The sequence below is a fragment of the Ascaphus truei genome, chromosome 2 (genome assembly GCF_040206685.1).
Source record: "Ascaphus truei isolate aAscTru1 chromosome 2, aAscTru1.hap1, whole genome shotgun sequence".
Taxonomy (NCBI): domain Eukaryota; kingdom Metazoa; phylum Chordata; class Amphibia; order Anura; family Ascaphidae; genus Ascaphus; species Ascaphus truei.
Window position 1 is genome coordinate 271,859,340 of NC_134484.1, and position 27,851 is coordinate 271,887,190.

The 27,851-nt window shown below is 40.7% G+C and overlaps 1 protein-coding gene across 20 annotated transcripts in view; it reads right to left on the minus strand.

Annotated features, from left to right (window-relative positions):
• The window catches only part of CTNND2 (catenin delta 2), a 1,535,845-nt gene that overhangs the window by 155,620 nt on the left and 1,352,374 nt on the right, over positions 1 to 27,851 (minus strand). For 14 of the 20 annotated variants that reach the window (XM_075586233.1, XM_075586237.1, XM_075586242.1 and 11 more), the window contains 5 exons: positions 26,204 to 26,321; positions 22,081 to 22,266; positions 17,770 to 17,943; positions 4,496 to 4,558; positions 2,153 to 2,303 (listed from right to left, as the gene is read on the minus strand). In XM_075586233.1, the coding sequence (XP_075442348.1) occupies positions 2,153 to 2,303; positions 4,496 to 4,558; positions 17,770 to 17,943; positions 22,081 to 22,266; positions 26,204 to 26,321 (692 nt within the window). Of the gene's footprint in view, positions 1 to 2,152; positions 2,304 to 4,495; positions 4,559 to 9,373; positions 9,640 to 17,769; positions 17,944 to 22,080; positions 22,267 to 26,203; positions 26,322 to 27,851 lie in introns of those variants that run through there. The other 6 variants (XM_075586251.1, XM_075586235.1, XM_075586249.1 and 3 more) reach the window with 2 other exon arrangements.

The following is a 27,851-nucleotide window of genomic DNA, read 5'->3' on the forward strand; positions in this document are numbered from 1 at the left end:
ACAGGTGAGGGCGGGAAGCCAGAATGGGTCTGGTGTCAGCAATAGATTGCCAGTCCTTCAGTGCGCAATTTCTCTCCCCAAAAGCTCTAACTCTACGCGTTTCGCACACTGGGGAGAGAAATTGCGCACTGAAGGACTGGCAATCTATTGCTGACACCAGACCCATTCTGGCTTCCCGCCCTCACCTGTGACGCGACGGCAGAGACTGATGCGGAACTACACTGTGAGGTGCAAGTCAAAGTGAAGCACCGGGCAGCAGCTTCACATTCCACCACCCTTCTATCGGCGGTTCTCTCCACCACCCATCTTATTTATGGAAAATGTGAGTTTCCTGAACATTTGTGATTAATACATATTTATAGTTTATACAGTATGCACTATTTGTGGTTTCTTTCACTTACATATCTTCCACTCCACTGAGAGGCATCCTGACCCCAGTTACACAAAGGGCTCCAGTTAGAGAGAGATGGATCTCGGACATGCAGAAGCATTCTACGATTTTTCTTATCCTGCGCTCCTCCTCAACCCCAAGAAAAGAGAATTCTACATCCTGGGACTTGGAACTGTCCCACCAGAGGAAGTTGAGCTGCACTTGTACACTATTATTTTTGATTATCACTGTGTGGTGTTAGGTTTATTTTGTGTACTTAAGGTGTGTCACTAATTACACCAATCTAATATCACTTGGGAAGCGCCCAGTCCACCCACATTCCCCACTCCCCCACCCACTTTCACATGTGAGTGTATTGTGAGAGCTGAGTGCTGTGAGAGCTGTGTGCTGTGAGCAGTGTGCAGTGAGAGTGTGCTGTGAGCAGTGTGCAGTGAGTGTGTGCAGTGAGTGTGTGCAGTGAGAGTGTGTGCAGTGAGTGTATGTGCAGTGAGTGTGTTTGCTGGGAGTGTCTGGTGTGTGCAGTGTGCAGTGGGAGTGTGTGCAGTGGGAGGGTGTGCAGTGGGAGTGTGTGCAGTGGGAGTGTGTGCAGTGGGAGTGTGTGCAGTGGGAGTGTGTGCAGTGGGAGTGTGTGCAGTGGGAGTGTGTGCAGTGGGAGTGTGTGCAGTGGGAGTGTGCATGCAGTGGGAGTGTGCATGCAGTGGGAGTGGGAGTGTGTAGTGGGAGTGGGAGTGTGCACTGGGAGTGTGCAGTGGGACTGTGTGCATGCAGTGGGAGTTTGTGCGTGCAGTGTGTGCAGTGTAGAGTGTGTGCAGTGTGTGCAGTGTAGAGTGTGTGCTGGGAGTGTATGCAGTGAGTGCTGGGAGTGTGTGCAGTGTGCTGTGAGCAGTGTGTGTGCAGTGTGCAGTATGTGCAGTGTGTGCAGTATGTGCAGTGAGAGTATGTGCAGTGTGTGCAGTATGTGCAGTGAGAGTGTGTGCAGTGTGTGCAGTGAGCAGTGTGTGCAGTGTGCAGTGAGCAGTGTGTGCAAAGAGCAGTGTGTGCAGTGAGCAGTGTGTGCAGTGAACAGTGTGTGCAGTGAGCAGTGTGTGCAGTGTGTGCAGTGTGTGCAGTGAACAGTGTGTGCAGTATGTGCAGTGTGTGCAGTGAACAGTGTGTGCAGTGAGAGTGTGTGCTGTGTGCAGTGTGTGCAGTGAGCAGTGTGTGCAGTAAGAGTGTGCAGTGTGTGCAGTGTGTGCAGTGTGTGCAGTGTGTGCCGTGTGTGCAGTGTGTGCAGTGTGTGCAGTGTGTGCAAAAATTTAAAAAAAATTGAAAATTTAAAAAAAAATTTTTTTTTAAACGGGAGCCACGTGAAAACCACGTTATAACCGATTCACGTTATAACGGGTCGCGTTATAACGGGGTTTACCTGTATATATATATATATATATATATATATATATATATAACAAAAAGTGATATTTGCACTTTTCTGCTTAATCAGGTCTGGAATATATTTGCCTCATCATTCGATAATCTTTGCTTTTGAACCCTTTATGCCAATGTTATGATCTTTTCACAAACAACAATGAACCTAATAAGCTACAGAGTACTACTGTGCTTTGAATTACCTCTCTGTGTACTTACTGTGAGTACCACTGAGGGTTCAGGCAACAAAGGCCCTGTGCAGTTGTGTTAGCCAGAGTTACCTTAACAACCCTCATCCATAAGAAAATATTAAACACAACAATGAATGCCTGATTAAGCATTGATTTGGAAACTTACCTATCAGTTCTTTATTCCTGACATCTAAGGCCATATTTCGTAGAGCAGTAGCCACTGCACATACCACTCTGTCATTGTCTATCCGAAGAAGCTCCACAAGAATCGGCAGACCTTTCTCTTTACGGACAGCAGCACGGATATAAACTGACCACTGCAAAGGAACAGAAATAAGTAGATAAGTCACATCATTCATAGGCTTGGTGAAACATTACAACAGCCATTTATCTCCCTATTAGTGAGATTACAGAAGGGAGGCAAAAAGTGTATATCAGGAGTGGCCAACTTCAGTCCTCAAGGTCCACCAACCGGTCCGGTTTTAAGGATATACCTGCTTCTGCACAGGTGACTCAGTCAATGACTGAGATTATTACTCCGTTTATGACAAATTAAAAAATGCAGCAGCAAAAAAAAAACTATGTAGATCACAGCTCCACGTTTATGTATCCAGGACTCAAGAACTACACCGTACACTACACTATAACTTTCAATGACTGAGCCACCTGTGCTGAGGCATGGATATCTTTTAAACCTCACCTGTTGGTGGCCCTTGAGGACTGGAGTTGACCACCCCTGGTGTATATACAGTATGACTGAGGATAATACAATTAAACTAAGCCTGTCTGTTTGCTTTAGTGAGTTTGTTGGTTAAACGTCAGACAATTCATTGTGAATTAGACCTTATAATACTTACCTATACTATATTAACTTGGAAATATCTATAAACAGCCTAAATATGTGTTGTACAAATTAGAATTTTATATATATTGCAGAATAAATGAGTTCTTCAGTATTAGGTGACACCTTTTTTATTGGACTAACATTTAAGTCATAGGACAAGCTTTCGAGAGTTATCCTCTCTTCTTCAGGTCAGCAATACTGATATACAAATGAATCTATGGCTGAAACAGCGTAGAGAGAAGAAAAAAAAACAGATATGTACTGTAGATAAGGTAGGGTGTTAAAAGTGTTTGAAGCCAGGGGATGGTGACAAGGAAATGTGGGGAGGGGAAGGGATGCTGGGGGGAGGGGAAGAGAAAGTGTGGATGAGAATAGAGGCAAGCAGGATAATTACAAACAATTTTGATAGGGTGTGAGAAAACCCATGTCCGCATTAAGTCCTTTGGTTTTGGTGTCAAAGAGTCTTATCATTCTGAGTTCAAATGTTTTCCATTCTTGGGTGCTTTTAAAAATTCCATTGAATTTAGATTTTTAAATTTATGGAATGATCTGGTTGTGAGAAATTATGTCCCACAGGTGAGCAGTATCTTCCTTCTTCGTGATGGAGTAACACGCCTATTTTCTGCTTTATAAATATATATATATATATATATTGTGACAAAAGCCCCTCTTTTGTAGCGCTGATGTCTGTCTGGGTTCTTCCCGACACAGGGCCTCATGCAGTAAGCGGCGGAAAGGCACTTCTCGCTACTTTTCCGCCTAAAAAGCCTATCCGTATTCAGAAAGGGGCCAGAAAGTGGCGAGATTAAAAAAAAAACGCCAGTTTTGCTTGCGGTTCTTTTTTTTTCCGCCGGTGGCGGGGCGAGAAGGCACTTTCCGCCTAAAAATCCAACTTTTTCAGCCACCCTGTATTCTAGTAGAGGCGAGTAGCTAAGCGGAGCTATTCGCCTCTCTAGAATACCGCTTCGCTGGCGGATCAGCCACGCAAGAAAAAGTTGGCAAGTTGCTGCTCAGAGGCAGCGGATGAGTGGAGGATTGGCACTTAGAAAAAATTCAGGCCTTTTTCCTGGCTGGGATTGATGCCGGGGGTCTCCGGAGCTGATACCATTAATATCAGCACCGGAGCCCCCCCGCATGCATCCGAGGCAGGAAAAATGCATTTAAAGCCCACTTCATTACCTTAGCGGTTAACCGCTAAGGCAATGAAGGGGTTAAAGAGCCGTGCCAGGTTTATTGTGGGTAGTGGGGGTGGGTGAAGGGGGTATTTGGCCCTTGTTGTTTGTTTAGGGCTTGTGGGGGGGTTGCGGGTGCACTTAACCCCTTCACGACCGTAGCAGTTAATACCACTACGGTCATGAAGGGGTTAAGGCCTCCCGATACCCACCCGCAAGCCCTAAACAAACACCGTTGGGGCTAATACCCCCTTCACCCACCCCCACTACCCACAATAATAAAAAATACACACACCAGCCCCACACTAACTAACTAAATATATATATATATAAATATATAATATATATATATGACCCCAACAACACCTATACCCCCCTAACATACAGTATAGTCATGGGCAACATTACTATTATCCACAAATGGATAATAGTGCAGTTGTCCATTTAAAATACATACACAACAATAAAGACATTAAATACATATAGCACTCACCCATGTGCGGCTGCCACGATGAAGGCCATCCTCATCTTCATCATGCCCATGCCCCATCCGCTTCTGCAAAACAGACACAAGAATTAAAACATCCAATGTAATGTCCCCTAACCCCTTAATCACCATAGCGGTTATTAACCACTACAGTCATTAAGGGGTTAACCCACCACCACTCACATACCCTCCCCCACTAACCCCCCCAACCACCCTCACCCACTACCCACAGGGGAGTCCTACCAAATACCCTTGGGGCCAATACCCCCTCCCCCAGCACATACAGTACAATAATGTGCCAAATAACTATTATCCACATAGGGATAATACATTATTTGGCCATTATTAAACACATTAAATACCGTAATAAAGTAAAGAAAATTCTACTAACCTCATCAATAAGAAGGCTCCGTTGCCAGCATCATCCTTGGGGTCCGTTGCCAAAAATAATAAATAGCCAATACATCTCAATTACATTAACATACCAATGAACCCTTTAATCCCCTTTTCGGGTACTAACCTCAAAGGTAATTAAGGGGTGAAGCCATCCTGCAATGGCAACACCACTTATGCATAACATCCTCAATGAATTAAAAAGCAATTTCCTACACAAATCTCATGTAATCATTCAATCTGAAGCCTCAAATGCCACTTAAAACATTGCATTTACAGTGTATACATGTAGCATAACATGTAAACTACATGTACACGCTGCAAATCAATGTTAACAATACAGTAATCCAACTCAAATAGCCTGACATCACAGGAAGTATATTATGTCATCAAATAAAGTCACCATCAATGAATTAACAGACATGAATTACAGCCCTAAACAATTAAAATACCATCCATACCAATTACACAATTAACTATAGCTATCGTAACAGAGAACAAGTTCAAAACATACAAAAAAGGACACCAACAATTACAATATACTATAGCAAGGCTCTCCATAACCTACAGTACAGCATAAAGCCCAAAACTTACATCTCTCTAATAATAAAATACATTTAACACACATCTATGCATAGCAGCATAGCCACAATCATTTACAATACAGAAAATCAAGCTTTAACAACACTATCATTTCTTACCCTGTATGTATATATCTCTCTAGACATACATACATACATACATACAGTGGCAAGAAATGATATGCATAAAAAAAAATGAAGACATGAAAAAGCAAAAAAAAACACATTAACATTAAATACATTTCTTTATTTAACTTACCATTACTTGCCTCCACCGACTCCCGTTGATCAGCTTACTCACGAACCAATCCACGAACAGGAACCCATAAAATAAAAAACGATAAAATAATAAACATTAAAATAATAAAACACGACAATCCAGGTCTTCTTTCTTCAGAGGAGGTCCTTCCTCCTCGGCGTCTGGCTTCAAAATGAGACGACATAGGCTTTTAAAGGCCTATGACGTCACATTTTCGTCATATGGTTCCCACGGCCCTGATTGGGCCGTGAAAACCATGTGTTTTGGCCGATGTAAAAAAAAATGATGACGTCACTTAAAGGCAATGACAGCACAGCCAATCAGAATGGCTTTGCTGCAATTGCCTTTAAGATGACGTCATGAAAAGACACAAGGCCGGACTCACATGGTACGGCAGCCAATCAGAGCGTGGGAAGTCTATCCCTACTCTGATTGGTTCAAGTACCGTGTGACAGAGGCTTGGGGGAGAAAGGATGTGACGTCATTGAAAGCCTCTGTCACATGGTACTTGAACCAATCAGAGTAGGGATAGACTTCCCACGCTTTGATTGGCTGCCGTACCATGTGAGTCCGGCCATGTGTCTTTTCATGACGTCATCTTAAAGGCAATTGCAGCAAAGCCATTCTGATTGGCTGTGCTGTCATTGCCTTTAAGTGACGTCATCATTTTTTTTTACATCGGCCAAAACACATGGTTTTCACGGCCCAATCAGGATGAAAATGTAACGTCATAGGCCATAGGCCTTTAAAAGCCTATGTTGTCTCATTTTGAAGCCAGACACCGAGGAGGAAGGACCTCCTCTGAAGAAAGAAGACCAGGGCGTGGCACCGGACGGCAAGAAGACCCCGGAAGAAGGTAGAAGAATACAGATGAAGATGGATTACAACTAGAAGACCCCTGGATTGTCGTGTTTTATTATTTTAATGTTTATTATTTTATGTTTTTTTATTTTATTGGTTCCTGTTCGTGGATTGGTTCGTGAGTAAGCTGATCAACGGGAGTCGGTGGGGGCAAGTAATGGTAAGTTAAATAAAGAAATGTATTTAATGTTAATGTGGTTTTTTTTGCTTTTTCATGTCTTCATTTTTTTTTATGCATATCATTTCTTGCCACTGTATGTATGTATGTATGTCTAGAGATATAAACATACAGGGTAAGAAATGATAGTGTTGTTAAAGCTTGATTTTCTGTATTGTAAATGATTGTGGCTATGCTGCTATGCATAGATGTGTGTTAAATGTATTTTATTATTAGAGAGATGTAAGTTTTGGGCTTTATGCTGTACTGTAGTTTATGGAGAGCCTTGCTATAGTATATTGTAATTGTTGGTGTCCTTTTTTGTATGTTTTGAACTTGTTCTCTGTTACGATAGCTATAGTTAATTGTGTAATTGGTATGGATGGTATTTTAATTGTTTAGGGATGTAATTCATGTCTGTTAATTCATTGATGGTGACTTTATTTGATGACATAATATACTTCCTGTGATGTCAGGCTATTTGAGTTGGATTACTGTATTGTTAACATTGATTTGCAGCGTGTACATGTAGTTTACATGTTATGCTACATGTATACACTGTAAATGCAATGTTTTAAGTGGCATTTGAGGCTTCAGATTGAATGATTACATGAGATTTGTGTAGGAAATTGCTTTTTAATTCATTGAGGATGTTATGCATAAGTGGTGTTGCCATTGCAGGATGGCTTCACCCCTTAATTACCTTTGAGGTTAGTACCCGAAAAGGAGATTAAGGGGTTCATTGGTATGTTAATGTAATTGAGATGTATTGGCTATTTATTATTTTGGCAACGGACCCCAAGGATGATGCTGGCAACGGAGCCTTCTTATTGATAAGGTTAGTAGAATTTTCTTTACTTTATTACGGTATTTAATGTGTTTAATAATGGCCAAATAATGTATTATCCCTATGTGGATAATAGTTATTTAGCACATTATTGTACTGTATGTGCTGGGGGAGGGGGTATTGGCCCCAAGGGTATTTGGTAGGACTCCCCTGTGGGTAGTGGTGAGGGTGGTTGGGGGGGTGAGTGGGGGAGGGTATGTGGGTGATGGTGGGTTAACCCCTTAATGACTGTAGCAGTTAATAACCGCTATGGTGATTAAGGGGTTAGGGGACATTACATTGGATGTTTTAATTCTTGTGTCTGTTTTGCAGAAGCGGATGGGGCATGGGCATGATGAAGATGAGGATGGCCTTCATCGTGGCAGCCGCACATGGGTGAGTGCTATATGTATTTAATGTCTTTATTGTTGTGTATGTATTTTAAATGGACAACTGCACTATTATCCATTTGTAGATAATAGTAATGTTGCCCATTACTGTATTGTATGTTGTGTATTGCTGCTATATTTATCGGGGGCATTTGTCCCAATAAACATGCTATTTTACGTTAACCCCTTCATTACCTTAGCGGCTATCCGCTATGGTAATGAAGCAGCATTAATGTATTTTAATAATATTGTGCGGGAGCAGGGGGCCCCCTGAGCTGAACCGCATTTATTTGTGGCTCAGAGACCCCCTGCTTCCTGAGTTACAGGCCCCGGTTTGGGGCATCGGATACAGTGTGGACGCCATGTTTGTTGCGGGCACGTAGCGTATTGGACGCTATAAACATGGCGGCTACACTGCCCATCCGATCACACATACCGGGGCCTGTAACTCGGGAAGCAGGGGGTCCCTGGTCCACAAAGTGATGCGGTTCAGCTCGGGGGACCCCCTGCTCACTGTACAGTATTATTAAATAAATATTCATGCTGCTTCGTTACCGTAGCAGATACCCTGTAAGGTAAGGAACGAGTCTTTATTGATATTTGTGTTTTACTCATAGTGTAGATGTGCAGAGGGTCTCCGGAGCTGAAGCGCTTTTGTTTTAGGTCCGGGGACCCCCTGCTCCCCGAGATACAGGCCCCTTTAGGGGGTGCCGGTATCCCTCTGCTTTATTTACATGCCGCGGTCACGTGATCGGGACCTTTAAATGCAGAGGGATACCGGCACCTCATAAAGGGGTCTGTATCTCGGGGAGCAGGGGGTCCCCCGACCTGAAACCAATGCAGTTCAGCTCCGGAGACCCCCTGCACATGTACACTATGAATAAAAGTTGTTTTAAAAATATTTTTTATTGTGCTGATGTTTGCACCGAGAGAGCAGCGGATCTCTCTCGGCTGCAAACACAACTCGGCAGGGGACGGCTTCTCGGCAGTTTCTCGCCAGGCAGCCGTCCCGCCACCGGTTACACGCCATTTCATCAAATGGTGGTGGCTAATTCATTCGCCAGGGATTCGCCCCTTACAGCATACAGACAGTTTAACTCGCCAAAAACATGGCTAATTGCTAAACTGGCGAATGCATTTTTTCGCCGCTTACTGCATGATACCCACAACAGTCTTCTAGGGTTATTTATACAAAAAAACGGATCATTCAATGTATTACATTGCTTAACTCAGGCTTCTGCCTGCTTTATTTTCATCCCAGTAAGGGACTGCAGCTTTAACATGTGTAAGTTAGAGGCACTCAGATATTTTCATTCAGCGGTTTACTCATATCAGTGTTATAACATTTCACACAGTGTCACTTTAAGAAATAAAAACCAAATCATATAAAGAAATCCTATCCCTTTCAGGGATCTAACTACACATCAGAATCAGCCTCTAACTGCCAACTAACTGGGCCAACTAACCTGGTTCCCCAGCTTAAAACAATGCCCTCTCATTTAGGGTCACTAGATACAGCACAGTCTTTTAGCAACAGCAATAAACATTTGTTTTGTCTTATCTGTTCGTGGTGGGAACACGGTCCCAAGTGTCCAGGCAAATCCTCTGGTACTGTGATACTTGGAGGGGCAGTCCACCTCGAAACTGGATAAAGGGGAGCAGCGATACCCCCAGCCTCCAGGCTCTAAGGAGAGAGAGTGAAATGCAAACCTCTCTGCTCTAAATACCTGTGCAAGTGATTAGAAGAGCAGGTGAGGGAGAACTAGACCCATTGTAATCTGTGGTCTGGATTTTCCATCCAGCAGCCTGAGTTAATGTGAAGCTGTGGAATGGATCATTTTTAACTATTCCTGCACTTTCTGACCTAAAACGGGGCAGAAAGCTGCCTAACATCTTTGGACTATGTCACATATCCCCTTCCCCAGCTCACACCTACTGGGGTGAGCGGCCATGGACCTCACTGGGGTGAGCGTCCTACCTGAAATACTTGAGCTAACTCCTCAGTACAATATTAAGCATTCACATGACCCGAATATGAACTTTTTTTTTTTTCACGGCAATTATGGACAATAGTTTTCGTCATAAGAGACTATACAGTAGCGACAAAGTTTATTCGAGCAAATGCCGCTCGGCAGGATGCGTGGCGGCAGCGTGGAGAAGCGTTGAGTAGCGGCTCGTTCGCGTGACGTCGGTGACGTCACAGTCAAGCGAGCGCCCGGCTTCCCCGGCTTCCCCGGCTTCCCAGGCTTCCCCGACTCACCTGAAGGTTTGAAGTGAGGTAAGCGGGGGAGCGGGGAAGCAGAGGGGCACAGCAGGCGCAGCTAGAGGGTCGGGAAGATGTTTAAATTGCGCGCGGATTGGAGGGGGGGGGGAACGGAGGGGACGCGGCTGGATGCGGCTGATGTGCTGACTTTCCTCAGCACCAGCCGGAGTAAATCCCGGTGAACCGGCGGCATTTGCTGCAATAAACTTTGTCGGTGCTGTACTTGGCAAACATATTTTGTTGCTCTCTATTAGGGAACTATTTTGAAAAATAAATGTCTAGCACACATTCTTATAACCCAGGATATGCTAAATATACTCACAAAACCAGACAGTTTCTATTACCTCCCTGGGTTTTTCTACTCTAGAATATGAACCTCATTAAATATTTACCAACCGAAAAGGGCATTTTTTCCCTATATTGTAACCTACCAAAATATATATATATATATTTTTTTTTTCTTATAAACTACAGCCTTGTAATCTTAAGGGCCATCAACCCTGTATATTAATTTGTAGTTTTACCTACATTTTCAAAGAGAAAAAATAACATTGCAATATTTCAAAATGCTTATTCTAGAGGCCTAATATAGCATAACTACACTAGCTTATTTGCAAAGTTAAGTGACCTAGTCCACTCGTATAACATAAAAATCGGTCAGTTCCCAAACATTTTTCCTTTTTTTTTTCTTGACTTCCAGTCCATTACACCCTCTGACTTTATTTCAACACCCGCTGCAGCCTGCAAATGACTGGACTGTTTCTTCAGCCACTGACGAGACACTCAGACTGGATTCTCCTTGGCTCCACACTGTGGTCCAGAGTGGCGAGATATGGAACTATTCAGGCGCAGCGTTGACCTTAGTCGCTTTTTCTTGTCAATCTTTGAACCTTCTAGGCTCTTCTTACTGAGATGTCTCCTCTCATCAGAAATCTTTGATTTCCCTTTTCGGGCCATTACCAGGCCTTTGGGTTTTGGAGACCTAATTGCCTCTGTATAAGCGTAGTCCATATTAACAGTGTCATCAGGATTTTTCATCAAGTTTGTGTTTTCAGGAACTGACAGCCACTTGGCTAAAACATCTTCTGTGGTGGCCTGGGTGTGATCACTAGTTTGATAATCATCTGGACAACATACATGAAATTGAGGATCTGGATTTTTGAATCCCAGATCAGGGAGAATATTCTCAGTATTCTCAGGAAGGTGCCCATCTGTTTCTGGAATAACAGCAGCACAATCTAAGTCAATTCTTTCTCCTTCCTCTTTGTTATCAGTGAGGGCATTGAGTTTATTTTCCCTGGTCTCCTTTTGTGACCGTGTCTCTTTAAGCCTTGGAATCTCTTTCTCCAACTTCATCTTTATAGCAAATCGTAATATTGCAACAGCATTGAAGATACACGTATAGGAACGTACAGCTTGCTTGGTTAGGAGGTAGGATTGATAGCCCGACTGAACCACTTTAGCAGCTTCTCCCATGTCCTGGTAGCGTCTTTGTTGCTGTCCTTCTTTATTTCTTTTTCCACTCAGTGCGGCTGCTAATTCAACTTCTTTGGAGTTGAGTTGCGATTCCATGTCCGTCATCTGTTTCAGAGCGAGGTTTACACTGGCGACACACTTAATCGCACTACGGCCAGATCCGCAAGCCGGGAGATTTCCCGGCTTGCTAGTGGCCGCCCCTCGGCGTGCCGCGCGTCACCGACGCGCGGTCACGCGTCATCGGGAGCCTGCGCCCCCTGCACGCCCGTCCAGGGCTCCCCGAGGGAGCCCTGGTGTCCCGCGATGTGGGGGACGGTGGCAGGGGGTTCCGGGGGACCCGGCGGACCCGGCAGCGGTAGGGAGAGCGCCCCGATCGGAGGGCGCTCTTCCGCTGCTTCGGCGCGCACCCGTCACCCTCCGGCGCGCGCCAGGCTACTGCTGCGGCCGAGAACGGGCAAATGCTCGAATAAACTCGGCCGCAGCAGTAACTCTGTTTCATTTTCTCTATTCTTGACCTGCAGCTGCAGGTGCTCCTTCCGGGTCTTGTCCAGCTCCAGCTGCAGCCGGGCCCCCTCATTTGCCGTGTGGTCCAGCTGCTTGTAGATATCGGCCATCTCGCTTTCATAGCGCAATGTCAGGCAGACCACCTGACGGACGGACACCTCCTCCCTCTTGGCGCACTGTATCTCGCGCTCAGCCATCTGCTTCTGCAGCTCTTCAACCTGATCCTGCCAGACCTCCCTCAGGGTCTTCACCTCTTCCTGGTGCTTGATCTGGGTTTGCATCAGCGCCTCCATTTTTTGGAGCTCTGCAGTTTGTGTTGCCTGGATCGCCCCTGATTCTGTATTCTGCAGTGCTTCCTGCATTTCTAACTTTTCCTGGATCAATTGCTTCTCCACTTTTCCTGCTTGGTGAAGCTTCTTATCACCTTCACTGATTTGGTCAGTCAAGTCTGAATTTTTCTGTGTCAGACTTACATTCTCTCTCTTTACAGTCTCTAGATTACTCAGGGTATTCTCATAGGTTTCCTTCAATGTATACAGCTCTGTGCTGCAAGCATAGACCTCATGGCGTGAGAGTTCCAGCTCTGCTTTAAGCGCGCTAGCCTCTTGCCGAGAAATCCCCCAACTCTGTGATGAAGTTTTGCACATCTTTCTGGGACATCTCATAGCATAGTTTCCAGTCAGTTCTTTTTTCTTTGATTCGCTTGGCTCTCTGCCTATGGTGGTAGCAGTAGCCTTTGTCATCTCTAGGTGTGTCGTCATTCCTGGGACGATTGCGCCAGGCACTATGGGCTTTTGTTCATCTTGGATCTGGTGTAGGGACATAGTCATTTGCTGCCACGGTTTAATTTGGAGACTTTGGGGTCCGGTGCTCCGGACGCTTGTCACTTCTGCAGCTTTCATCTGTAGGGGCGGTTCTCTTCCACGGTCGTGATCATAGTATGGCCTGAAGGGACACTGTTTTGTATGGTTACGTACATTACACAACAAACATTTCACGTCGGCCATTTTAGAAACACGGCAGGGACAATTTGCTAGCTGCAATTTCACTCACTTCAGCAAGTTACATACAGCACTTGCTAGCTGCAAATCCACTCACTTCAGCAAAAGGCATTAGCTTTACAAACAGCACTTGCTAGATGCAATTTTTTTTCTTCTTCAGCAAAACATTTTGGTTTTCTGTTTGGGTTCAAGGTGCTATTGCATCCACACTTCGCACATTCTCTGTGTATGCTAGAAGCACAACTGATATACACAGTGGGACAGACTTCACTCATAGCATCTGTACTTTAGTTCAGCTGGGCGGCCATTTTAAACCCCCGCATTTATTTGCAAACCCACAGACTTTTTAGTGTCGACCCGCATTCTCCACCATATGTGACAAACGCCCCTCTTTTGTAGCGCTGATGTCTGTCTGGGTTCTTCCCGACACAGTCTTCTAGGGTTATTTATACAAAAAAACGGATCATTCAAAGTATTACATTGCTTAACTCAGGCTTCTGCCTGCTTTATTTTCATCCCAGTAAGGGACTGCAGCTTTAACATGTGTAGGTTAGAGGCACTCAGATATTTTCATTCAGCGGTTTACTCATATCAGTGTTATAACATTTCACACAGATCACTTTTAAGAAATAAAAACCAAATCATATAAAGAAATCCTATCCCTTTCAGGGATCTAACTACACATCAGAATCAGCCTCTAACTGCCAACTAACTAGGCCAACTAACCTGGTTCCCCAGCTTAAAACAATGCCCTCTCATTTAGGGTCACTAGATACAGCACAGTCTTTTAGCAACAGCAATAAACATTTGTTTTGTCTTATCTGTTCGTGGTGGGAACACGGTCCCCAGTGTCCAGGCAAATCCTCTGGTACTGTGATACTTGGAGGGGCCGTCCACCCCGAAACTGGATAAAGGGGAGCAGCGATACCCCCAGCCTCCAGGCTCTAAGGAGAGAGAGTGAAATGCAAAACCTCTCTGTTCTAAATACCTGTGCAAGTGATTAGAAGAGCAGGTGAGGGAGAACTAGACCCATTGTAATCTGTGGTCTGGATTTTCCATCCAGCAGCCTGAGTTAATGTGAAGCTGTGGAATGGATCATTTTTAACTATTCCTGCACTTTCTGACCTAAAACGGGGCAGAAAGCTGCCTAACATCTTTGGACTATGTCACAATATATATAATGGATGATAAAGAACCATAGGCACTTCGTCTGAGAAATCAATAGAATGGGTGCAAATCCTGTATGGTATAAATAGGCAATACGATACCGCGTGTAGACGAATATCAAAGGCAGCACTCCAGAAGGTTGTCAAAAATAATGTATTAGATCAACAAGACACCATTCCAACATTTCGGTCCGCGAGCGGGACCTTTATCAAGGTCGGGGGGAGGAGGGGCAAACTATGTGATTTAAAATCCTTTACCTAGGCAAAAATATAATAACAGTTGATGTTTTGTGGGGTGGCCTCCTTTTAGAACTACAAGCTAAGGTTTATCAATAAGCTTAGCAAAAATTCCCTTGAATTTTGAAAGTAATACATGAAGTTGGGAAACCTTTGGCCAAAAGATGTTTATCAGTTGGAAAGTTCAAAACATTTATGTTTCTATGAATATTTAAAAAAAATTGGCAATATTTTAGGTTGGTGTCAAACTTGCTATATAAAGAGAGAAATATACGATTCCCCTGTGACCATAAAGGAGCAATCCAAACCATTCCCCCCCTCCCAAACACACACCTTCATTTTTTTACTACAGAATTAAAACACGGGGTTAATCTGAACCCCATTAATTTCAGCTCAGGGGCCCCTCTTCTTCCGGAGAAATTTACCTCCAACGGGGGTGCCGGTTTCACCACACTTAAGGTTCCACTTGCTGCAGTGGAAGCGCTGTGTGCTAGGTGATAAGGGTGAAAGGTGGGGTTGCAGACCTGTCTAAGACATGCAAATGAGCATACAGTAATATTTCCATTTGCTATATGCATTACTGTGGAGGTCTTTTGTCACTTTATATATATATATACATATATATATATATAAAAATAAACAGATGGCACACACATATGTGGTAAAAAGGTGCTTGTCCCATACAGGTAATGTATAGATAGGTTCCTTACCGAGTAGATCCAGGATCCCAAGATCACGAGGCAAGAAGGAGACAGCACACTCAAAGGTACAAAAAGCAGCGTGTATTCAGTAGAAAAACCGGCACATAAACCGGTTTTTCTACTGAATACACGCTGCTTTTTGTACCTTTGAGTGTGCTGTCTCCTTCTTGCCTCGTGATCTTGGGATCCTGGATCTACTCGGTAAGGAACCTATATATATATATATATATATATATATATATATATTTATTTTTAAGTTTGTAATAGTATGGCATTGTATGAATGTTTATTTTTATTTATATAACGAAAACAATGTTTGCGCCCATTCACAAAAGAGACAACATAATACAGGAAATAATAATACAATAAGTGCTGCAAAAGTAAATTAGACAATAAGAAAGGAAATCCCTGCCCTGGAGATCTTATAATTTAAGACAATTTTGGTAGAACACATTTAATCAATATTTTTCTAAAAAATACAGGGTATGACACAATGTCTGTGATTATTTTACACGTTGCTCTTTAATAAATAACTCCTTCTTTTCTAGACATTTTACTAAGCTTTTTCTCCACTTTAAATGATGAACTCAGTTTTCTACCAGTTTCTGTACATGCCCAAGGGGCATCATAAAACTGTAATGGGCTTCCACATAGCAGATCAATACACAATGTGAGCGTACAGAAGAGTAAATGGGAACATAACCTCTTCTGAAGTAAATGGGAGACAGATGGATTGTTGTCTTTTTGTAAATAAGCTGCACTGTAAATATATTTAATAACCCAGTTAATGCACATTAGTCCACATGTAATGCAAACAGAGGGCTCCATTATTTCAGTGTTTTTCATTTCCAGGCTGAAAATTAACTAACATATTTCATTTTTTTTAAATCTGTAAAGTGACCTAATGTAAAGGCTTATAATTAGAGCCACAGTTAGTCTTAGAATTGTTTGAAAACCCTTCAAATAATCAGCCTTATTTAAATCAGTGTAGAAGTACTAACCAATATTCAAGTGAGTGGATAGTTGGGAAAAATAGTCATAACATGGTATCATTCTAAATGTATTATTCAAAGACTTGTATTTATTAAAGACTGCATTTTATGGGTTTAATATAGATAATTTTAGAAAGGAAGCTATTAATCGACTAAGGTAAAGTCTTTAAGAAACAAATTAAGTTCTTGCAGTAAAAAATACATAAGATAAATGTGGAGTGCTTCAAACATTGTTGGGAAAGTACAGTTATCAGTTTGTACGTTGCATAGTGAAGATAACAGAAACAAATAAAACCTTAAAGGAAGAGGGAGGAGAAGAAACAAAAATGAATAGGAAGGCTTTAAGATTATTGAAGTCCATAGGGACAGAAGGATCACATCAGAAAAATAAGGTAATGTAAGAACATTTGTAAAAGGGCGAATCAGAATAACAAAATTGAGTGAGAAAACAGGATGGCAATAGGAAGTAAGAACAATCCTAAGAAGTTATTCAAGGGTATTAATAGTACAATGGTTAGAAATGAGAGTATGAGCCCAATTCAGGATGGTGTGTGCATGATAACTATTGGTGAAAAGGAGAAAACAGAGGTCTTAGGAGAAGGAGGAAAACAGAGATATTTGCATAAAGAGTGGCTAAGTGAGTAAAGACACTGACTGGCACTGAGTTTGGACAAGCGAACCTGGTTCAATTCCTGGTGTTGGCTCTTTGCGACCTTGGGCAAGTCACTTTATCTCCCTGTGCTTCAGGCACCAGAAATAGATTGTAAGCTCCACAGATCAGAGACCTGTGCCTGCAAAATGTCTCTGTAAAGTGCTACGTAAAACTAGCAGCGCTATACAAGAACATGCTATTATTATTAAATAAATTCCAACTAAAATAATACAGCAAAGGAAACCTCCATCCAGGAAAACATGCAAAAACAATCAATTTATGTAAAGCACTAAGCAATGGTGGCATTCACTGAAGGGTTGTTAAGGATATAACACTGGCATAAGGTGCCAAAGTTCAAATCCACTATGAAAATTGCATTTTTGCGTGTAGAAGAACTTTTGCAAATTTGCCAAAAACGTTTGGTTTGCCAATCTGTAAAAAATAAAATGCGGGAGCATCCAATTTTGCCTTTCACCACTAGTGTTTCTTCTGATTAACTTTATACAGCGAGAGAGAGTGGGGGTGGGGGAGACAAAAAGAGGAGAGAGGTGGTCGAGAGAGTGAGTGTGGGGGGTGGGGGTGGAGAGAGAGAGAGGGGGGAAAGAGGCAGAGATAAAGCAAGGAAAAGGGGAGAGAGATAAGGAAAAGGGAAGAGATAGAGGGTGGGACAGAGAATACGGGGGAGAAAAAGAAGGGGGGAGAAAATTATGGAAGAGGATAAGGAGGGTGGGGAAGAGAGACGGAAATAGAGAGAGAGACAGAGAGATTTGATGTTCAGGACCACACAATCTATTAAGGTAGAAACAAGAAATGTGTCCTTACTTTCCAGCTCCCTGCAGCCAGGTTCTGTAATGCCCCAGCTGCCCCTTCCAGTGTGTCTGGATTTGAGCACTCTGAGAGAAGTGTGAGGTAGGGTTTGACTATTGAAGGATGCCACAGCATCTGGATTCCTTTTGGTGGGTCTGCACAATCTGGAAGAGGCCCAACTCCATCCCACTGTTTGAACAAAAAAATAGAGGGCTCATATCTTGTTTTATATTCCACATATATGAGAAATGCACATTGAATCACAAGAGTTCCTTTAATCGCTAAAATAGAAGAGATACTTTTTACTAGACCGATATTAACAAATATTTATATATGGTCAGAATTACGCCCCACAAATTCAGTCATCAAAGCCATACAGAAAAATAAAACGTATTGTTTGTTCAAATCATTATCACCATTATTAATAATATAGAGATCTTTACATAATGAATATATCACAAAAAGTCCCCCTGCCACTCCCAAAGATAATTACATTGCTGAACAGAAAATAGAGTATATTTCTAAATAAACTATTGTATTTTTCTCAAACTACTAGATGACCTCTTAGTTTTGTTTCACCCTTTAGCTCATTAGTGGGTAATAAACCTACTACTTTAGTTTGATGTGTCCGTTTTGTGCTTCTGAAGTTCTAAAATCTCTCCCCCCCACCACCTCACACACATAGGCCCTTTTTTCTAAAAAAAAAAACTGTGATACCCCGCACAGACCACATTGACTTCAATGGGGCACACCATGCAGTAGCACCAAACTGGCAATATCGCAGTGTACAGTATAAAATAGGGGCTAAAGTAGCCTATGAACACACACATTTAACTGAAGCACACAACACTGCACACTTGCCCTGATCTAAAAACACAAGTATATACACACAGATTGACCTCATCACAGAAATACACACATTTACCCTGACCTGGGCACACACTCGTGTACGTAAACATGCACTCAAAAAAGGATATGCAAAAGATTTTAGTGCCGAAGGTTGTGGACAGTTGCCATAGACACAATGTCCCATATTTACTAGATATTTCTATTCTATAAGACACTTTCTGGTACGGAAAGATTTCTTATGGCAGAGCACCATGTAGTAAATATGTCCCAATGAATTTGACTGTTCCTATTGAAACTGTGGAAAATGTCATGACTTTTGCTGAAACTGTGAGGAAAATACTGTATATAAAGGTCTTTGTGACCTACTACTATATGCTTCTGTGTGGAGTGCTTTTATTTGGAGTGGGTGAAGGACAGAGAAAGAGAGCAAAACAGTGTCTTTGTTATATTAGCTATTTCATTACTTTTAAAGATCATTTTATAGCTAGTTAGTTTTAAAGTTAGTATAATAGTATATCATTACTATTATTAGTTATAGACAGCAGTTTTGTCACATACAGTACTTTGTTTGTTTTGTTTATATAGTTTGTATTTTCATTGACTTTTATACATCTAATTTTATATTGTCTGTTTATATTTTCTTTTTACTGTAAATGTTATTTATAATTTCTTTCTTTTCCTTCATGTTTTAGTGTGTACTCCTCTATCTGTAGCTGTATCCTTTTCCCATTTATTCTTACCATACCCTTTTTTTTCCCTACATTATGTGCAGTTTTATTTTTTTGTCCTGTTTCAGTTTTTATCGAGGGCAGGTGCAGGAGGATAAGGAGGGGTGAAGATGAGGCCACCGGATCTCTGGCATTTGTGATCATGTGATCACATGACCACTGCTATTCCCCGACTAATGGAAATGGAAGTGGAGGGGGCTCCATTTCTGTTTCAATTGGGCCAACTGCTTCCATCCGCCCCATGAAAATGAACATTTCCCCATGACGTACCTGAAATATCAATATGGACTCTGGTGAGCCAGGGCCTGTGACGTACCATAAAGGCACTAAAAACACTAAGAGGAGGACCCCTTCGCCAATATCACCCTGGGTGTGTTCATATTTTACTTTGCCATCCTAAGAAACAGTGCAGGGCTCAGCAGTGGAAAACTGCAAGGTATGTAGTGCCACTGTGCACGGAGGAAAGGAAGGAGCCCACCCAACTCTTTCTAGTCAGCTAAGGCACAAACTAACCACTCCAAAGCACAGCGGTACAGTACACTTCTATGTTCTGCTAAATACATACAATGAGATAGTGTATATAGCTACTATTATTATATATATTTCAATGTCGGATGAGTATGCTGTCACTAACATAGAAGGATAATATGCCTGGATGCATGGTAACAGGAATAATGTAGAGCTGAGAATGACCAGAGATGAGACGGGTCCTCTGTGCAGGATCGAAACGTTGATTTTTCAGTAACCCTTCACATTTCACAAGTCCTGTGAAAGTCTCTCTCTCCCTTGTGACCATGTGACAGTTCCCAAACTAGTGACCATGTGACAGTTCCCAAAATAAGCTGTAGAATAGTACTATTTGTATCATATTGAATGTATATGATATACTGTCACACTGGGATCTTTGATGCCCAGCAATTAAAAGCAAATAGGTGCCCGCACTGTGCTTCAGGCCAGATCTCTGCAAATACTCACAGACAACACGAATATCACTTACTAACACCAAAAACCAAATGGTGTGCTTTCATGTGTCTGTACTCTATAGTATTTGTAGTCTCTGTAGTCAAATACATTTTAAGAGTTCTGCAATTTTTCAGATAAACTTCCAATGCATTATGAGTTTCCAAGTTTTGGCGACTATCTGCAGATGTTAACAATTTCTCAAGAATGAAGGGAGCAGTGAAAGTGCAATATAGCCAATTTTGCAAACTAGTGTGAAAGAGTCACACATCACTACTTCTCACAAAGAGAAAAACATAGAATGTCAAATGTCCCCATCTTCTTGATCTTTTCTATGATTGGTACAAATACTCAATTACCTAATTCTACAAATAGTTAGCACACATATATTTTGCCTATACAGTTTAAGAGCCATATTAATACATTATTTATTGTATTTTTTTTAGTATGGTTGTGTGCATTTAATCAATATATTGCACATGTCATTTTATATAATATTATTTACTAAGGCTAGGAGTTTTTTAAGGTATTCCCTGAATACATATTTTATCCAAAGTACTGCAATGAGAAAATCCACATCCATCCTGTGTAGTGCATTAGAACACCATGACAATATATCAACAATTGTATCTATTGATTTATGTACAGTTAACTTGAAATGTTGCTGTTCTACAATACCATTTCTGGCAGAAAAGATTACTGTAAGAAGCACTGCTTACATGCCAAATAAAGATTTCTTGTCTTGGTAAACAAACAGATTAAAACAGAATATAAAATGGATCACAATAGATTCCTGATATTGTAAGAGATTGGCTCATGATAAAAGTAATTGATTTTCTTTGTTAGCAGAACAGTTTTTAAAACAAAGGTTGAAGGTTAATTATGTGGCCATTCCATAAAACACTGACAAGCCATTAGTAGAAATATTGAACACAGTAGTTGCTTCTCTGTTGCTATGGTATTTAAAAACAGCTAGAGGGCATTAAGAGGAGGATGTTGTGCACATCAGTTGTAAGTTTTTAGAGGTCACTAAAAATAAGTTTGGTTATTTGGTAATTTGGTTTGGTTATTTGCTTCATATTCTATATTAAAAAAATATATGTAGACAGTTTATATTAGTACTATTTTATATTGCGTAATATATATGTTTTGTTTTAAGTGGGTGGTGGAAGTGGATAACAAATGTCCCTTGAATCAACTATCCTGTCCAGAATTGTAATTATTTATTTTCCACAGTATTTGGACCAGAGGTTTCCTAGAGCTGAATGATGCCAGTTCTGGGGATACCCCTGTCCCCTGGTTCATGAGATATTTGCAGTTTTCAGTGCCATTGCACTTCAGAGATTTTCCAAGATTGGCACCTGCAGCCATCCAGTAGGAAGCCCCAATGTCATCCATTGTGGCTTTCTATTGACCTGCAGATTGATGGCCATTTTGAATCACTCTGGAAGGAGCGGAGACACTGGTACCTGAAACTGAAAGTAACTCGGAAACTATGGGGTCAAAACAAGCAGCCGGAATTGCTGCTTTAAGTGACCTATTAATGCCTCAACTGTAAGATGATCTGATATTAAGGGTACTGTCTCTGGTGGTCTTTACAATATGCATTTATTGTTGGTGTAGCCTTTTACTTCATGATTTCTAATGGCCATGAATGCAGCCTCATTGCAGAATAAGCTTTTATATCCAGTTTAAGGTAGAAGAGACTAAATGATATAGTGTGCACTATGTTTAAAGACTATCTGCTGTACATGTTGCATTACATGCTGCTATAAGAAACGTTGCATACCTGATCCTGTGATTTCTTTTTCTTCTTCTTTTTGCCCCAGCACCCTGAACTTTCATTGTCTTTGCCATTAGCGTCCCCACACAGCAATCCATCAAGTTCATCAGTTCCCATCTGCTGTCCCTGAGATGTTTCTGCAGCTAGCCGGTATGAGAGGTTTCTCAAAATACACACACAGTTTTCAACGGTCTTTAAATAAAAAACAAAACAGCATGTTGATAACCAAAACATTTCCATGTTTTTCTTGTTAAATTCTTCCAAATCATTAACAAAGTGTTATATATAAACATCAGGGAGGTAATTTAAAAGGTTAAAGTGTTTAGGAGATGTTATCCAAAAATTGTTTGACCAAATCTTGTGGCTAAACACTTTTTGGAATGACACCTTTAGTCAATCTATACAGTCTCTACCTGCAAATGTAAGGCCTAAGTTTATGATACATCATAGGCTAAAGCAGTAAAATTCAGGGCATTATTGAAAGCCCTGGTCTCTGATTGGTTAAAATTCCGGGCATTATCCAATCAGTAATGCCTGGAATTTTAGCAGTATGAAAGACCATTACAGATACAAACTTGAAAATATCACATTGTAACACCAACCAAATTTAAATACAAATACAGCACCTGCAAATTGGTCATGCCGTGAAGTGGCTGCAGGCTTATAACCTATTGGCCAAAGGGTTTAACTAAATTACCCTTACTCATGAGCAGATAAGCACCGAAGTATTGTATTATATGTTGTGTCATTTTGTATGATGCGCTGGCCTTTCTGTTTTTGTTTAAATACAAATATTGGTCCAAATACAGCGTTTTCTAATATAGGGTTGCATCAGAAGTAAATCTTACCTCAGGAACCATATCTTAGTGTGTTAAAAAGGAAGTAAAAATTAAAATAATTTGAATTTAATTTTAATTTAGAACCAATTGAAACTATGAGACTATTAGAAAATCAAAACTATATATATTTTTATTATAGGCTAAAGCAGTTAAATTCTGGGCATTATTAAAATCTCTGCTCTCTACTTGGTTACAATTCTGGGCATTAATCATTCAGTAATGGCCTGGAATTTTTGGTACCTTGCCAAGTTTCTATTTCCAGCCAATCAGCTTTCTCTTGTCAGAGCAGCTCTAAGGCAGGGGAGGTGATTGGACAGGAAGCAGCAGCCAGGCACTGACTCCACCCTCTCCCTCATGCAGAGAGCTCCACACAGCACACAGTGAGGAGGGAGATTTTGTGTCTGTGTGTCTGTCTGCAGAGTTTGTGTGTAGCAACAGAATTTGTGTTTTTCTGTCTGCAGAGTTTGTGTTTGTGTGTGTTGCTGCAGCTTGTTTATATGTGTGTATAGCTGCAGAGTTTGTGTGTGTGTGTAGCTGCAGAGTTTGTGTGTATAGCTGCAGAGATTGTGTATGTGTGTGTTGCAGCAGAGTTTCATTGTGTCTGTCTGCAGAGTTTGTGTTTGCAGCTGCAGATTTTGTGTGTGTGTGTGTGTGTGTGTGTGTGTGTGTGTGTGTGTGTGTGTGTGTGTGTGTGTGTGTGTGTGTGTGTGTGTGTGTGTGTGTGTGTGTGTGAAGCTGCAATGTGTTGTGTGTGTGGGTGCAGTGCTGGCTGCAGTGTGTGTGTTTGTGTGTACAGAGGTGGGCTTCAGAGTTTGTGTGGAGGCTGCATCGTGTGTGTGTGTGTTTGTGTGTATCTACAGTATGTCTGTAGATCTAGATATAGATTGCTGCAGTGAGTGTATATAGAGGTGCTTTAATGTATTTACAATTTATTTTAATAAAAAAATCTATATAACTATACAAAAGTGTCCATCATTTATGACTGGCATTAGTGGCCAGTAATGCCCTGTTCTTCAGGTATTATTACTTAAATATGTGCTTTGTATTTAGAAATAGAAAATGTGGGGGGTTCAAATATGGCTATACACTTGATCTACATCCTCATTGGTTGTCTCCACTGTTGTCTTTGTTTTAAATTTAGATTATTTATGTTTGGAGAAAAACTACAGCAAATTAGTAATGAAGGTGAGTTTATATGCTTGGATGGAGGTATGGTTGCTTTAACTAACTAACTTTACATTATTTTTTTTTATTATGAATCTCATCCTGTTCTGACATTTAACTTGCACAGTGATTTTATAATTATCAAAACAAATCTCCCCGTTATTGTCAGAATCTACAAGTTGTCCACTTGCCTTGGAAGAGTATGGGCAATTGTATGGGCTGTGTACCTAGAATGAGTCAGTGCGAATCCACAGCATACAAGACAATATATTATTTTGCCATAGTATTGAAACAACTGAGAAAGAGGACTGACAAATACTGTATGTAAGAAACACAGAAATCATTATTTTACTGAATGCTTACTAGTTTGCTTTGAAATAGCAGGCTTAGAGCAAAGCTTCCAACAATAGCAAAGCTTACAACTTTATTCATTGCTTTATCTCAACTGAGGAACAGGAATAATAAATAACCTGATTAAGGGGCTATTTTACTAAGCAGTCTTTAGCCATAAGACACCTGCCATTGCTGGATGACATGTTACAGCACATTGAAGTCAATGGGTTGTAAGGTGTTCCAGTGTCTTTTTGAAGATGACTGCTAAGTAAATATTTATTTATTTATCTATAAAATATTTTACCAGGAAGTAATAAATTGAGAGTTACCTCCCGTTTTCAAGTATGTCCTGGGCACAGAGTTAAGACAAATAATACATGTTTACAAATACAGTTACATAAATGAGCAGGGTATACATTATATACAAGACATTGCATGCACAGTTAAAGATAATTTATATTATGGGCGTATGAAACAGTTACAGACCAGATTAAAATGTGAGACAGCCTTAGATTTGAAAGAACTTAAACTGGTGGTGGATGTAAGAGTCTCTGGTCGGTTGTTCCTGTTTTGGGGTGCACGGTAAGAGAAGGAGGAGCGGCCGGATACTTTGTTGAGCCTTGGGACCATGAACAGTCTTTTGGAGTCTGATCTCAGGTGATAGGTGCTGTATGTGGTAGGGGTGAGGAGCTTGTTCAGGTAGCTGGGTAGCTTGCCCATAAAGAATTTGAAGGCAAGACAGGAAAGGTGATCTTTGCGCCCAGACTCGAGTGATGACCAATCTAGTTCTTTGAGCATTTCACAGTGATGTGTGTTATAGTTGCATTGGAGAACAAAACGACAAATTGAATTGTAGAGTGTGTCAAGTTTGCTAAGGTGGGTTTGGGGTGCTGAGCCATATACTATGTCTCCATAGTCAATAATTGGCATTAGCATCTGCTGTGCGATACGTTTTCTGACCAGGAGACTTAGGGAGGATTTGTTCCTGTAAAGTACCCCTAGTTTGGCATAGGTCTTGGTTGTCAGGGCCAGTATGGGCCAGTATCTTTTTATTATAACATAATATTTGGTGGAACACTCTTCCATCGAATTTCAGCATTTTAAAACAATGTATCCAGGGTTAAATGTCATATTTTTATACATAATGACAAATCTGTATTTAAAGTAGAAACAATTTCAAATATTGTAACTCAAAGTCAAGTGTTACTTTGGAGATCTTGGCAAATTATATTGTGAGCTTTTTGAAATATGCATACTTTAAAGCCATTAATGCATGCTTGGCAAAGTCACACAAGAGAAATTCTGTAAACTATGATCGAGTTAATAGAATTTGGTTAATGCAGACACAGAATACTCAGGTTTGGCAAAATTTCAATTTTTACCGAAGAATAGTTTTAGTTTATTTCTGATAATATTTGAAGTACAAACATGTTACAGACCCCAAAGCAACATGGAAGTCTAAAGGGGGTTATTGATGCCAGTGCTTATCGGGCCCTACTGCACAAAATCTCCCATGACTCCAATGGGAGTTTCCATGTGATAGTGCCAGATTGGCACTTTAATGAATAACCCCCTGACAGATTTGTTTCTGTTCTCAGCCAAGTTTAAATTATTTGCTGAGTTAATAACTACTGACTATAGAAAACACATATAAAATGTACAACCACATATTAATCACATTCATATTGGTCAATATCTGGAAGATTTAACTGTTAGTAGTAAGTTTTCCACCCAAGTTGGCCAAGGGGTAGCTATAAAGTAGAGGCAGAATTCTGGAGAACATGCAAACACACCTTGCTATCTATTTCACTGCTTCCTAGTGCAGACTGAATGACATAAAGTAGAGCATCAGTAAGTCCATCACACTCCCTCATTCTTCTGCGTGCCTCCTCTCCAGCAGAGCTGACATTCCTGCAAAACAACAAGGTGTTTGTTCATTCCAACAACCTGATTTACATGCATGTCTAGTCTCATAGATATATTGCATCTTTTCTAATTGGTTAAGCTGCTTCCAATACGCCTGTTTTTATTTTATTTTTTAAAGAAGATGGAATTGCGTGGACCTTGTTTTGGAACAACCACAATGTTTGTTTAAAAACCTGTTTTCATAATATCCATCAATGGACAAAAGTAGAAGGTAAATGAAGTCACAGCAAGCAAAATAAATGATAAAAACAACTTTATTCAGAACATGATAGAATACAAAATAGACAAAAAAAAATCTTCCTTTGGTTTTCTCAAAGGAGTCCTCCTAAAAAACAATTTTTGCATGAAATTAGAAAAATAAGTGTAGTACTGTAAATTTTGAGAAGAAACTCAAAACTACGGAGAATTGAGCATTTCACATATATAATTGTTTACATTTCATATAATCCTTGGTGATTTTTTTATACAACCAATTTTGATATGTTTTCTAATAAACTGTCAAAGCAAAATTATGATACTTTGATTATGGCTTGGACTAGACAGATGGAAGACAGAGGAAACAATGTCAGGATCCCCAATGAAAACCATTTTCATTGTAGCCGAAAATTGTACAATTAGGGGCCTATGCAGAGAGCAGCGCTAGAATAAATTGGAGAGTTTAAGAAAAAGTAGCTTTAATGGAGAGTTTTATTCTCCATATGCAGAAATGGGCGAAATCCGCTATTTTTAGCATTACTGCATGTGGAGAATTGTAAATGAGGAGATGCGTGCAGCTGAAAGGGAGAAAAAAAAATCGCGCATTTTTTTTTTTTCCCCTATAGCCGGCGAGTTCCTGCTTCTTGCCAACTTTAGTTGGCGGAGAAAATTGAAGAAAATCGCGCCAAAAACAGCTGCTAGATGGCGAGCGCGCCTTTCTGAATTTGGATATTTTTCAGACTGGCGAGATGTAGTTTCTCACCAGCCGCGCGGCGAGATTTTCAAATAGAAAAAAAAATGGCGCTTTTTTCCTACCTTGCCATTTTCGGCTGTTTTTAGCGTGATTTTCGCCGGAAAATGGCGAGATTGTTAATAGCGCTGCTCTCTGCATGAGACCCCAAATATTTTAAAGTAGAAATCCACCCAATTTTTCAAACACCTTTTAGAATACCTGCTGCAGAGGTTCTACCAGAGCTAATCCGCAGTCTCCTAACCTGCAGAGACTCCTGCGATTACTGAGATATTTGTATTTCTATCTGCTGGTTGCTGGCACAAAAAAAAAACTACAAATATGGCTGATTATTCATGATACACAGCCTTAGCAAGTTCAAAGCCAAATCCACTGCATTTTAGCATATATATATATATATATATATATATATATATATATATATATATATATATATATATATATATATATATATATATATATATATATATATATATATATATATATTATATATATATTATATATATATATATATATATATATATATATATATATATATATATATATATATATATATATAATTTGCGAGC